Source organism: Micropterus salmoides, unplaced genomic scaffold, assembly GCF_014851395.1.
Source record: "Micropterus salmoides isolate LMB-PRFRI ecotype aquatic unplaced genomic scaffold, ASM1485139v1 Ms_hic_scaffold_10, whole genome shotgun sequence".
In the NCBI taxonomy this organism is placed as follows: Eukaryota; Metazoa; Chordata; class Actinopteri; order Centrarchiformes; family Centrarchidae; genus Micropterus; species Micropterus salmoides.
The window spans coordinates 14,829,477-14,843,583 of NW_024040041.1; the positions used below are offsets into that span (position 1 = coordinate 14,829,477).

The window sequence follows — 14,107 nt, forward strand, 5'->3', positions numbered from 1 at the left end:
CGGAAAGTATTCAGACCCCTTTAAATTTTTCACTCTTTGTTTCATTGCAGCCATTTTCCAAAAATCAAAAAAGTTCATTTTATTTCTCAGTAATGTACACTCAGCACCCCATCTTGACAGAAAAAAAACAGAAATGTAGAAATTTTTGCAAATTTATTAAAAAAGAAAAACTGAAATATCACATGGTCATAAGTATTCAGACCCTTTGCTCAGTATTTAGTAGAAGCACCCTTTTGATCTAATACAGCCATGAGTCGTTTTGGGAAAGATGCAACAAGTTTTTCACATCTGGATTTGGGTATCCTCTGCCATTCCTCCTTGCAGATCCTCTCCAGTTCTGTCAGGTTGGATGGTAAACGTTGGTGGACAGCCATTTTCAGGTCTCTCCAGAGACGCTCAATTGGGTTTAAGTCAGGGCTCTGGCTGGGCCATTCAAGAACAGCCACGGAGTTGTTGTGAAGCCACTCCTTCGTTATTTTAGCGGTGTGCTTAGGCTCATTGTCTTGTTGGAAGGTAAACCTTCGGCCCAGTCTGAGGTCCAGAGCACTCTGGAAAAGGTTTTCGTCCAGGATATCCCTGTACTTGGCCGCATTCATCTTTCCCTCGATTGCAACCAGTCGTCCTGTCCCTGCAGCTGAAAAACACCCCCACAGCATGATGCTGCCACCACCGTGCTTCACTGTTGAGACTGTATTGGACAGGTGATGAGCAGTGCCTGGTTTTCTCCACACATACCGCTTAGAATTAAGGCCAAAAAGTTCTATCTTGGTCTCATCAGACCAGAGGATCTTATTTATCACCATCTTGGAGTCCTTCAGGTGTTTTTTAGCAAACTCCATGCGGGCTTTCATGTGTCTTGCACTGAGGAGAGGCTTCCGTCGGGCCACTCTGCCATAAAGCCCCAACTGGTGGATTGCTGCAGTGATGGTTGACTTACTACAACTTTCTCCCATCTCCCGACTGCATCTCCACAGTGACCTTTGGGTTCTTCTTTACCTCTCTCACCAAGGCTCTTCTCCCCCGATAGCTCAGTTTGGCCGGACGGCCAGCTCTAGGAAGGGTTCTGGTCGTCCCAAACGTCTTCCATTTGAGGATTATGGAGGCCACTGTGCTCTTAGGAACCTTAAGTGCAGCAGAAATTTTTTTGTAACCTTGGCCAGATCTGTGCCTTGCCACAATTCTGTCTCTGAGCTCTTCAGGCAGTTCCTTTGACCTCATGATTCTCATTTGCTCTGACATGCACTGTGAGCTGTAAGGTCTTATATAGACAGGTGTGTGGCTTTCCTAATCAAGTCCAATCAGTATAATCAAACACAGCTGGACTCAAATGAAGGTGTAGAACCATCTCAAGGATGATCAGAAGAAACAGACAGCACCTGAGTTAAATATGAGTGTCACGGCAAAGGGTCTGAATACTTTTGACCATGTGATATTTCAGTTTTTCTTTTTTAATAAATTTGCAAAAATTTCTACATTTCTGTTTTTTTCTGTCAAGATGGGGTGCTGAGTGTACATTACTGAGAAATAAAATGAACTTTTTTGATTTTTGGAAAATGGCTGCAATGAAACAAAGAGTGAAAAATTTAAAGGGGTCTGAATACTTTCCGTACCCACTGTACAAGAAACCCATCTATACAGTCGATAGATTCCACTGTTTAGAGGGGTTTACCTCAATGTGCTTGTTGTGGGTTGTTGGATGTATTTTACAAGAAAGACGCAAAGAGAGCATGCACAGTAGTTGTGTATATTGCTGTCGCCTGTAGTAGTAACGTTAGCCGCCGGATATTACCATGTCGACAGCTAACATTACTGCTACACACAGATAAACAAAGTTGCTCTGTTGAATTCGTTCTTGCTGTTTGATAGATTTATGATTAGACAGATAGTCAATCAAAATCCAAATATATCTTAGATTCACAATGCAATATATAAAATCATTATCAAAATATTGCCTATAGACACACACATAAACACACATTCACTTATTTGCACACATTCATACACTACCAGAGGCAATTCGGGGTTCTTGCCACAGCCGCCAGCATGTCACATTAGAGTAACATGGAGGAGGAAGCACTACACATTCCTCCAAATTCCTCCAAATTCCATGTTTGGAGACACTTTGGATTTTTCAAGAAAGACAAAATGCATGTAATTTGCATATGCCCATAAATCACCCAGATGCATCTAAAAACAAACTCACTTGAAGCGGTGACATGGTGTGAGCGCAGCGACGTCTGCACTCCGTCGGAACTAGCCAGACTGGTGAGCAAAGTATTGCAGCTTCCTAAAACATTACATAGTTGCAGTAGACTACTAGTATTAAACAAATATGTAAAGTTATTTAACTCCATACTCAAGAGGCTGGAGGCCCCTAGTGAGATTAGTTACATGGCAGTGTTTTAAAGATGGTTCTCATGAAATTTCCATTACAATACTCCCCTTTAGCATTTTATGCTAACACAACATAATGAGAATATAAACACTTCATGTAACTTCAGCAGTACTTGAAGAGAAGGTGATTATATAAAAATATAAGGAATAAAAATATAATGTAAGAAATATAAAAATGAGAGAATATAAGACACAATACAAACACTTGTAATTATGCAAAATGTGAAATTTCATTACATTTGCAAAGACTAATGATTCAAAAATTACAATTTCAAAAGTAACTAGAACTGCAAGCAGTTGTAAGCGGGGTTCAAGCCTCCCGGCGCAAGCCGCCCCCCCCTGGCAACGCGGAGGGCACGCGAGTCGGCCCGAGTGCCCCGCCGTTGTGCCGCATAAGGTCCCCACGTTTGGTGTTGATGGGCCATTCCAAAGGCGTCCTGCCTTTGAAAATGCCATAGAAATTTATGGGAATTTAGTGAGAGATTTCAGCTTCGGTTTTATCGCCACCTCTTGGCCAAATTGTAGCAAAATTGTCATGTTTGATCAGGGCCCCATGGGGAACAATTGCCCCAAATTTGGTATCGATCGGAGTTGTGGTTGTGGAAATCTAAAATGCATGTAAGTGAATGGGATTTTTTGGAATAGCACCAACTAGGGGCTAACTGTAGCAAATTTTGCACAGCGCCTCAGGGGGGCATGCCACATAAGGTCCTCAAGTTTTGTGTATATCGGCCTTTCAAAGCCAGAGATATATTATACTTCCTGTTTTTAGCGTTTTCGCAAATATTTGTTAGCTTGCAATTGGGCCGTTTTTGTTGTATCAAAATTCCCTCTACAAACTTTTATCATCTCAGTAAAGAGATTGATAGATCTAACACAAGGTATCACACAGCATGTCAGGAGGAGGAAAACACCAAGAATGACAAACAGTTGGGTCAACATTTTAAACAGCACATTCTTCCATCCGCCTGTTGTCATCCATGCCTGGCTCCATTATCCCATGTCATGCCGCATGTTGCTGTAACCGTCTGCTTACATGATGATGTTCCCAGGAAACAATCTCTTGGTGTGATACATTGTCTGGTGAAACACTCCATGCCAGTCCAGGCTGTTGGATTCATTGTCATGATAGATTTTCTGCTCTGTTATCTGAGACGTGTTCCAGAATCGGGTTGTGGAGCCCCCAAATTTGACTATGCTAATGTTACACAGTTCAAGTGCCTTGGTCATATCCTTAACTTCTTGGCCAACCCTGGGAAACCCTTGAGTGAAGGTTAACAAGGCTCCTAGTGTCTCTGAAACATTTAATGGTCTGGGTTTCAGTGGTATGGAGTTCCGCACCCCATGAAGGACCTGTGCACACGCATAACAGCTCTGATTGGTCACTTTTCTTGAAGTGGTCATCGTTGTTGCATACCATGCATTGCCTTTCAGCCCAGCTGGGCTGTCAGGGAGGATGTGTGACTCCTCCTCTTTGGCCTGGATCATTCCCTCAGTCAGCCCTTAGTTTGTTGTTTTCATGTTAGGAAATGATGACAGGACGATGATGACAGTGAGCAGAACAACGCCTCCGTTTTCTCTCGGTCTGTCACCTCTCCTGAGCCATCTGTTGATTTCTGGCATCATATCTTATCAGTTGTGTGACCTTGCCTACCCCTGTAATCAGTGTGCCCGCAGTGAATGTTTGGGAGATTAGTGGTTCTAGGTGGTCTCAGAGACCTCCACTTCCCTCCCTCCCTAGGAACACAAGGCAGGGGAAAGCCACTTTTACTGCTGTTTCTGTTGTTTGCAGTATCTGAAATGGCCCAGTACACCTGCGAGCCCGTCAGTTCTTTCTTCTGAAGTCCTTTTCCACAATCCAGTCCCCTGGCTCCAGATCGTGCAGTTTCTTTTCTGCGGCCTTTGGGATGGTGTGTTTGACCTGCATGTTAATTTCAGAAAGCACAGGGGACAAATGAGCACAATATCTCAACATTTCATCCTCACATTGGCTGGTATCAGGGAGTTGTCTTTTTACCGGCCCAATCCGCATGTTCAATGGTCTGCCAAATAGGACTTCAAAAGGACTGAGACCCCCTCTGCTCCTCATCCGGCTTCTCATGTGCATTAAAACGATCGGCAAAGCTTTTGTCCGTGTTAAACCTGTTTCCTCACAGCATTTAACAAGCTCATTTTTCAATGTGCCGTTCTCTCTTTCAACTGCACCTCCGCTAGCTGGATGATAAGCACAATGTTGCCTCAGATCAATCCCCATATCCTCCCCTACACTCTTCAGTGCTGCGCTAATGAAAGGTGTGTCGTTATCACTGGAGATCTTAGCTGGGATTCCCCAGTGAGGAATGATCTGGCTTATCAAAGCTTTTGCAACTGCTGCTGCGTCCTGTTTAGATGTTGGAAATGCCTCTGCCCATTCAGAGAACATATCTACCATGACAAGACTCGTTTGGGAGTCTGATTTAGTTCCATGTCCTTAGTTCATGTTTTGGTAATCATTCCTGGTCCTTGTTTGTATTACTGTGTTCTAGTTCTGTGTTCTCGTTTAGGTTCTGGTTCTTTGTAACTTGTGTGTGTTTCTGTCTTCTTGGTTATTCACTGTGCCCCATGTCTGCTTGTCTAGTGTTCTCTCTGTTTCCCCCTGCTGTCTCTCTGCCTGCCTGCTTGTCGCTCTGTCTCTGCCTCGTGAGCCCTGATCCCGCTCACCTGTGTTGCTCCCACCCCGCTCGTTAGTCTCTGTGTATATGTATGCCTGCTTGTCTCTCCAGTCTTTGTCACGTCCTTGTGTCTAAAGTTGAGTGTTCCTGCCTGTTCCTTTGTCTTCCTAGTTCTGGATTATTCCCTGTGTTTTGGATTGCCTTGTGCTCTGGACTACCCTTGTTGGACTTTGCCTCGAGCTCCTTGTAAGCCTGTTGAAGTTAGTTTTTTGAGTTAATAAACACTTTTTGTACTGAAACCTCTTCGCCTTGCCATTGCCTGCATTTGGGTCCTCGCCCCAGTCTGCACTCAGCACCCCGATCGGTGACAACATTGGGTGGTTAGTGTTTGTTTTGCTGCAGCCTTTGCTGCAAGGTCTGCTCTGGCATTCCCCTGTGAGATAGAATCAAGTTTGTTAGTGTGAGCGTCACATTTACACACAGCAATCATTCTGGGCAACAGCACAGCATCAAGTAGGTCAGCAACCAGTTTGTGATGAGCAATAGGTTTGCCTGTGGATGTTAAAAACTTCCTGTTTGCCCACAATCTCCCAAAATCATGAATAACACCCCAAGAATAACGGCTTCTGTCAGTGCAGCTAGCTCTACTGCTTGTGCAGAATAGTTTGAAGGAAGCGGTTTGGCCAAAATAGTCTCATGCAAAGTTGTTACTGCAAAACCTGCTCTATTTTTACCAGTTGCTGGGTCACGTGATGCTGAGCCGTCCACAAACAACTCCATGTCTGGGTTTGTTAGAGGAGTCTCTTGTAAGTCTGCCCTTGGAGAGCAGACTTCTGTTATGACTGCAACACAATCATGCAGCTGTCCTTCATCTGGAGTTGGGAGGAGAAAAGCAGGATTTAGTACAATGCAGTAATGTTAGCCATATCAAGCAACACGGTGTTGTATCTCTGCCATCTGGCTGTGGAGAGATGTTGTTTGTCAAAATCATCGAACAGCAAATGGGACCAACAATGTCAAGTCTGAACAATGTCACGTGATGCCATGGCTGCTTTTTTAGCAGCCGCCACAGCTCTCAGGCAGTTTGGCTGCCCTGCTGCAACTGCAGCTGGCTGGAGGCCCCTAGTGAGATTAGTTTAGTTTAGTTAGTTCTAAAGAAATTCATCCAGCGCAGCAAACTCAAGTATTCATTTAGATGATTTTGCTTTCATTTCATCATGTGCATCATGCAATATACATTTTAAGAACGTTTATGTCACTAATCCTCCACTAGCACTCATCAAATTAAATTAAAAAATGCATTTAGGTTTAAATAAATCAATGTACAGCAGAAAAGATGGAAAAGCATTATTTGAAGTGGTTGACACATTTTTAATTGCAGGACTTTGAGTGAGTTATGAAATTACTGTCATTAATATACTATTCTAATATCCATTTCTGGAGGTTCACACTGTGCGAACCTGGAGAAGGCACAGGCGAATCAATAAATGTAGTAAAGTCTCGTTTCAGTGTGCGGTAGCTTGTTTTTGAAATTTCACTGTAAAATCCTGGGACCTACCAGCACCTGACTGTTGTTGCTGTTCACGGGGAATTTGTTGTTTTATACCGCTGCTGGCAGCTGGATCCTGTGAGGAGCTTTCATAGTCAGATGACTGATGGAGATCATTTTCAGTAGATCAGTTTCCTTAGGTGTAAACAGTATTAATCTCATCCAGCCAGACGTAAAAAGAGCAGCCAGGACAGGCCTTGACCATCACCTGTCACGTCTCTGGTTATTTTTTGACTGATTGCAGCTATGCAACAGGTTGGATCAGACAGTGTGAAGGAAAACCAATGGACTGGATTTTACATCGACAAGGTGTAGGCAGCTTTTTTCAAAATAATGTTTTGAAGAACAAGTTCTTTTACCACACACACACTCCAACCAGATATATGACATTACAATTTTACACCGAATTAAAACAGACCTTTTGCTACGTTTGCACGTTCCGTCCAGAGTACAATGATGAAAACAAAGACCTAAAACTGATAAGTTTGGAAACGCTGCCGACCCACGTTTTGCGTTTCGAAACTCCGGAGGGTGTTTTAGTGAAGACGGTCCAAAACGGAGGACTTTAGAAACGATGACGTAGCCGCTCACGCTACGCTCTCTGATTGGGTCTTGCAAAGCAGAAACACAATGCTGCTGACCGGGTTTTTGACATCATATTTTTATTAAAATATTCTGTACCATGCAGAACACCATAAGCAGGCTTTTGAATTAAACTCTACACACAAATCCCTTAATTTCTCATTGCCTACCCCTGTGGTCATTGAGAAAGCACTGACATTCAATATTGTTCACTCAATCAGCATAGGTTGAGCTCAATTAGCACACAACTACCCATGTGGAAACACAAACAGTCAAAATTGATAACACACCAATCAGAAGCTTCAATAGATGAAAGATGAAAGTACCAGAGTCAGTTCATTCAGTTTTTGAACAATGGATCCAGAGAGATGTGAAGGAAGAGGTGTAGGACACCAGAGAGGAGGAGGAGGACGAGCAGTGAAGGTGAAAAGTTGTGGATTTGTGTTTAGAGATTCGAGAAAAAGAGGCATTATTTCAAGAAATGTGTTTAAGCAATAGAGAAATACTGTAACAGGACAAAATCTGCTGTGTATAGTTGAATGTTTATTAATGTATTAATAATCCATGCAATAATCAATGCATTAATGTATCCATGTACATCTCATTTGACCTCCACTACAGGCATTATAAGAAGGATATGACAAATTTTTATTTCTTGTGGATGCCTAGAGGAGACGGGGAAAGCATATTTCCAGTTTCAATGCAATAGTAGAAAATAACATCAGACATAACAATAGCTCTGTCTCTTAAAAGGTATGAATAAATTAACAAATAAGGTAAATTTCCCTTTTGTAAATTTGCCAAGATGAAAAAGCTCTAAACTGCATGAGTAAATGATTGTCATTATGGAATATGGAAGTTTTGTTTCCTATTTGGTTAGTCCATAAATGAATTGTCAGGACTTATTTACATACCGGTATACAGTTTCCTCAGCTGTTAGAGATTCTCTACTTATGGAAATGTATCTGTGTCACATGTTCCCTTTTTAAACCTGTAGAGGGAGGTCTATGCAAACTCTTCCTCTCTTATAAACATACAGTGGGTACGGAAAGTATTCAGACCCCTTTAAATTTTTCACTCTTTGTTTCATTGCAGCCATTTTCCAAAAATCAAAAAAGTTCATTTTATTTCTCAGTAATGTACACTCAGCACCCCATCTTGACAGAAAAAAACAGAAATGTATAAATTTTTGCAAATTTATTAAAAAGAAAAACTGAAATATCACATGGTCATAAGTATTCAGACCCTTTGCCGTGACACTCATATTTAACTCAGGTGCTGTCTATTTCTTCTGATCATCCTTGAGATGGTTCTACACCTTCATTTGAGTCCAGCTGTGTTTGATTATACTGATTGGACTTGATTAGGAAAGCCACACACCTGTCTATATAAGACCTTGCAGCTCACAGTGCATGTCAGAGCAAATGAGAATCATGAGGTCAAAGGAACTGCCTGAAGAGCTCAGAGACAGAATTGTGGCAAGGCACAGATCTGGCCAAGGTTACAAAAAATTTCTGCTGCACTTAAGGTTCCTAAGAGCACAGTGGCCTCCATAATCCTCAAATGGAAGACATTTGGGACGACCAGAACCCTTCCTAGAGCTGGCCGTCCGGCCAAACTGAGCTATCGGGGGAGAAGAGCCTTGGTGAGAGAGGTAAAGAAGAACCCAAAGGTCACTGTGGCTGAGCTCCAGAGATGCAGTCAGGAGATGGGAGAAAGTTGTAGTAAGTCAACCATCACTGCAGCAATCCACCAGTCGGGGCTTTATGGCAGAGTGGCCCGACTGAAGCCTCTCCTCAGTGCAAGACACATGAAAGCCCGCATGGAGTTTGCTAAAAAACACCTGAAGGACTCCAAGATGGTGATAAATAAGATCCTCTGGTCTGATGAGACCAAGATAGAACTTTTTGGCCTTAATTCTAAGCGGTATGTGTGGAGAACACCAGGCACTGCTCATCACCTGTCCAATACAGTCTCAACAGTGAAGCATGGTGGTGGCAGCATTATGCTGTGGGGGTGTTTTTCAGCTGCAGGGACAGGACGACTGGTTGCAATCGAGGGAAAGATGAATGCGGCCAAGTACAGGGATATCCTGGACGAAAACCTTTTCCAGAGTGCTCTGGACCTCAGACTGGGCCGAAGGTTTACCTTCTAACAAGACAATGACCCTAAGCACACCGCTAAAATAACGAAGGAGTGGCTTCACAACAACTCCGTGGCTGTTCTTGAATGGCCCAGCCAGAGCCCTGACTTAAACCCAATTGAGCATCTCTGGAGAGACCTGAAAATGGCTGTCCACCAACGTTTACCATCCAACCTGACAGAACTGGAGAGGATCTGCAAGGAGGAATGGCAGAGGATACCCAAATCCAGATGTGAAAAACTTTCCCAAAACGACTCATGGCTGTATTAGATCAAAAGGGTGCTTCTACTAAATACTGAGCAAAGGGTCTGAATACTTATGACCATGTGATATTTCAGTTTTTCTTTTTTAATAAATTTGCAAAAATTTCTACATTTCTGTTTTTTTTCTGTCAAGATGGGGTGCTGAGTGTACATTACTGAGAAATAAAATGAACTTTTTTGATTTTTGGAAAATGGCTGCAATGAAACAAAGAGTGAAAAATTTAAAGGGGTCTGAATACTTTCCGTACCCACTGTATCATCAGCAACTTGCAGAACACTGGGACAGTTTTATATATTTCTGAAACACTCAGATCAGAGAGCTGAACTACAGTGTTTATCACAGAATGGGCAATACAATTATCTGGAGTTTATTATTTGTAGTTACTATTCATGGTGAGAAAATTATTTCTGCTTTACCCATTTTGTAAAAGTCCAACCTGTGATTTACAAGTTTGTTGGATAATGATCAGAATTCTTTGATTACAGGAGTTTAGAGTGAGATCAAACAGGACCAGTCTCCCTCTGAGGTGAAAAGACCTGGAGAGACAGTGAAGATGTCATGTGTCATATCTGGTTATAGCATGACAAGCAGTTATATTCACTGGGTACGACAGAGGCCAGGGAAAGCTCTGGAGTGGATTGGGAGGATGGATGCAGGTTCAAACTCTGCTAGCTATGCCAGCTCCTTTCAAAGCCGTTTCATCATGACTGAAAATGTGCCCAGCAGCACTCAGTACCTCGAGGTCAAGAGCCTGACAGCAGAAGATTCTGCTGTTTACTTCTGTGCTCGATAAAACACAGTGACTGAAGACAGTGGAGCAGCTGCACAAAAACCTCCACAGTCAACAAACAGCAATGTGATCTTCATTTTCTCACCAGATACAAAAACACTTTAATGTATCCATGTTACGTTCTAAATGTTTTAAACTCATGAGTAAATATTTATTAGCGTAGTGATGTTACATCACAATCAGTAATTGAATTCTTTCAAATGTCAAATCATTATTTAACCCCTGTCACATTCACAAGTACAAAGCATAAATTATATGAAATCGGTTTGATCACAGAGCGAATTTGGCAGGATCAGAAGATAATTAGATAAATGAAATGTCTACAATCCAAAATATATTAAAAACATGGTGGGTGATGTAACGTGAGTAGATGAAAATGTAGAAGTTTTCAAAAATGCTAGTGGACATTTGTGATCAGAGGAATACTGTAGATCATTTAGCTCATCTGCTCCAATATTCTCACAGGGAGTAATGAGGCCAAATTATATTTTAACTCATTTGATTAAATCTTGTTTGTAAATGTGTCAGATTTCTAAAGCGCATTTTGAAGTTGTATTAAAAACAATGTGTTTGTGGTGGTTATACTCAGACATTTACACCTTGAATGTTTACACAACTTATTACACAACCTCTACTGACTTGAAGGAATGACTCTTGAACTTTGATTCTTCATTACACAGTAAACTGAAAGCAAAGTCAAATCCACTTCTCTCCTCCCTGTGAGGAGGAGTCAATGCAAAACTCAGATGTCTTCCACCTCTACTTATCTGACTGCAGAGAGGATGACAGAGAACAGTGGACACACAGTTTAACATGATGGACTACAGGACAGGACTGCTGCTTTTAACTGTCTGCTGGGCAGGTGAAAATATTATCTGATCTTGATCTGAAATATTGTCATTTGTGCCACTTATTTTACACATGACATGCATATCTTTTTTGGTTTGACAGGTGTTGATGGTCAGACTCTGACAGAATCTGAACCAGTGGTTAAAAGGCCTGGAGAATCCCACAGATTGACCTGTACAGCCTCTGGATTCACATTCAGTAGCTACTATATGGCCTGGGTCAGACAGGCTCCTGGAAAAGGACTGGAGTGGGTTGCATGGATTGATACTGGTGGTAGCAGCAAATACTACTCTCAGTCAGTTCAAGGCCGGTTTACCATCTCCAGAGACAACAGCAGACAGCAGGTGTATCTGCAGATGAACAGTCTGAAGACTGAAGACTCTGCTGTTTATTATTGTGCCCGAGACTCACAGTGACTGGAGTTGGTTGAGCAGCTGTACAAAAACCTACAGTACTCATCTGGGCTGATAGATCATGCAAAAGAATAAGGGTTTTATTTTATTTTTTATTTTTATGTACAATCATGTACAATCAAGTGGCCCTCAGAAATATCTTCATTAACCAACAACAATAACCGTTAAACACATTAATAATATAGAGACAACCTTGCGATGGCCTCACCTTTCATTTTGATCCAGTCCCTTAACGCCCAAATTCATTTACAATTATATAAGAAAATTGATTATTTTTGTTTTCATTTGCTTTCAAGCTGATACTAAATTAAGTGGATATTGTTAATTTACATAGAATAGATATAAATTCAGGTATTATGTAGTTATGATGCAAATTAGCGACAACAGACATAAATGACAAACAAGTGCTTGCAAAAGGTTCCTAGGTACATATCGAATACGCACAAACTGTCATCGGGAGAATACATACACCGTCTCGGCTGCAGTCGAGGCTTCAGTCTGTAACGTTTCATGACCCCATCGTAGATGGCTGCGACACTATTGCATTATGAAAATTTCTCCACAGACCTATAAATACCTAAGGACTGAAAATTACCTCAGTGGTAGTAATGGCCGCTACAGTAGGTGTCTCCAAGACCACATTTTGCTACAGTGATACACAGACTCAAGAGGTGAAGTAAAGTCTGACTGATGTGATCGTTAAAAATGACTGACATCTGCTGAAATCATTGTCCAGGTGTGAATAAAAGAAATGCTACATGTACAAATTCCAGCCACATTTGCATTGTGAGCACAGTTTAACATGATGGACTATAGGACAGGACTGCTGCTTTTAACTGTCTGCTGGGCAGGTGAAGATCTTCACAGGTCTTAATCTTACATAGCTTTCATTTATGCCACCAATTTAACACATTACATGCATATTTTTTCTCCCGTGACAGGTGTTGATGGTCAGACTCTTTCAGAATCTGAACCAGTGGTTAAAAGGCCTGGAGAATCCCACAGATTGACCTGTACAGCCTCTGGATTCACATTCAGTGACTACTGGATGCACTGGGTCAGACAGGCTCCTGGAAAAGGACTGGAGTGGATTGCCGCTATGTATAATAGTTACAACATCTACTACTCCCAGTCAGTTCAAGGCCGGTTTACCATCTCCAGAGACGACAGCAGACAGCAGGTGTATCTGCAGATGAACAGTCTGAAGACTGAAGATTCTGCTGTTTATTATTGTGCTCGAGACTCACAGTGACTGGAGTTGGTTGAGCAGCTGTACAAAAACCTACAGTACTCCTCTTGCAGGCTGTTAGAAATCAGGCATGATTTATTTTTGTATTCATAGTACATAGTATATTATATATATATGCTTTCTATATTGTTTTATTGGATATATTGTAATTAATAATGAATTCTACAAAGTCACATAAAACACATAAAAAACTAATTTTAGATTTGTTTTTGCAACTTCAGACACATTAACATCTGTATGACGTGAATCATATTATGGGAGTGAACAATGTTGTTGTAGTTTCTTTTATAAAATCACTAGAGGGCAGTCAGTGTCAAGTTTCTCTCTCCTCTGTTTCTAAAAGGAGACACTCAGATCTGATGCTCTGATCTTAACTGACTGACACTTGAACCCTGGACTGAACTAAAGCTTAACACTCCTGCTGCTCATGTACACTGGATACTAGTTGATACTTTTCTACTCTAAGCAAAATGAGCAAGAGTACCAAATTTTCTGTATCTGTACTCAGAATTGGCGGGGCTTAATCTATAAGCGGGTGGTATTAACTGGAAGTTATTTAAGCCTGAAATTTCTATCAGAACTTGCTATATTTATTAGAAAACCATTTACAGAACAGCCTCAGATGATACTCATAGAAAGTATCTGTACCGGATACTCATTTTAACCGAGTACTTGCTAAACCCTAATAATTAGTTGATTATGTATATGTTTTTCTCAAACTCAAAAGACGCAGCACCTAGGCAATCCTCATACTCTCGCCGTTTTTTTCAACTGATAAGTTACATACGTAAGTTCAATCAACACGACAAAAGTGTCAAATAGTCAACACAATGAATTAATGCAAGTTTAACTTTCTAAAACTCATACAGTTGAGTTCAAAATCCCAAACTTGTCAGAGCTATTTGAGTTAAAAAGAAGAAATAAGTTCACATGACTAAATGGGTCTATGATTCTTTTCAGTGTGTGTTTTCTGAGGTCCAAGGTCAACGCAGCAGTCTACCAGAAAGTTTTACAGCACTTCATGCTTCCTGCTGCTGACGAACTTTATGGAGATGCAGATTTCATTTTCCAACAGGACTTGGCACCTGCACACAGTGCCAAAGCTACCAGTACCTGGTTTAAGGACCATGGTATCCCTGTTCTTAATTGGCCAGCAAACTCGCCTGACCTTAACCCTATAGAAAATCTATGGGGTATTATGAAGAGGAAGATGCGATACGCCA

General features: G+C 41.5%; 1 gene segment (V, D, J or C); it reads left to right on the plus strand.

Annotated features, from left to right (window-relative positions):
* The first annotated feature begins 11,186 nt into the window (after nucleotides 1-11,186).
* On the plus strand, nucleotides 11,187-12,583 carry LOC119917694. The segment is given in 3 exon segments: nucleotides 11,187-11,235; nucleotides 11,325-11,628; nucleotides 12,577-12,583. Coding segments are annotated over 3 exon segments (360 nt in total).
* The last annotated feature ends 1,524 nt before the right edge of the window (nucleotides 12,584-14,107 follow it).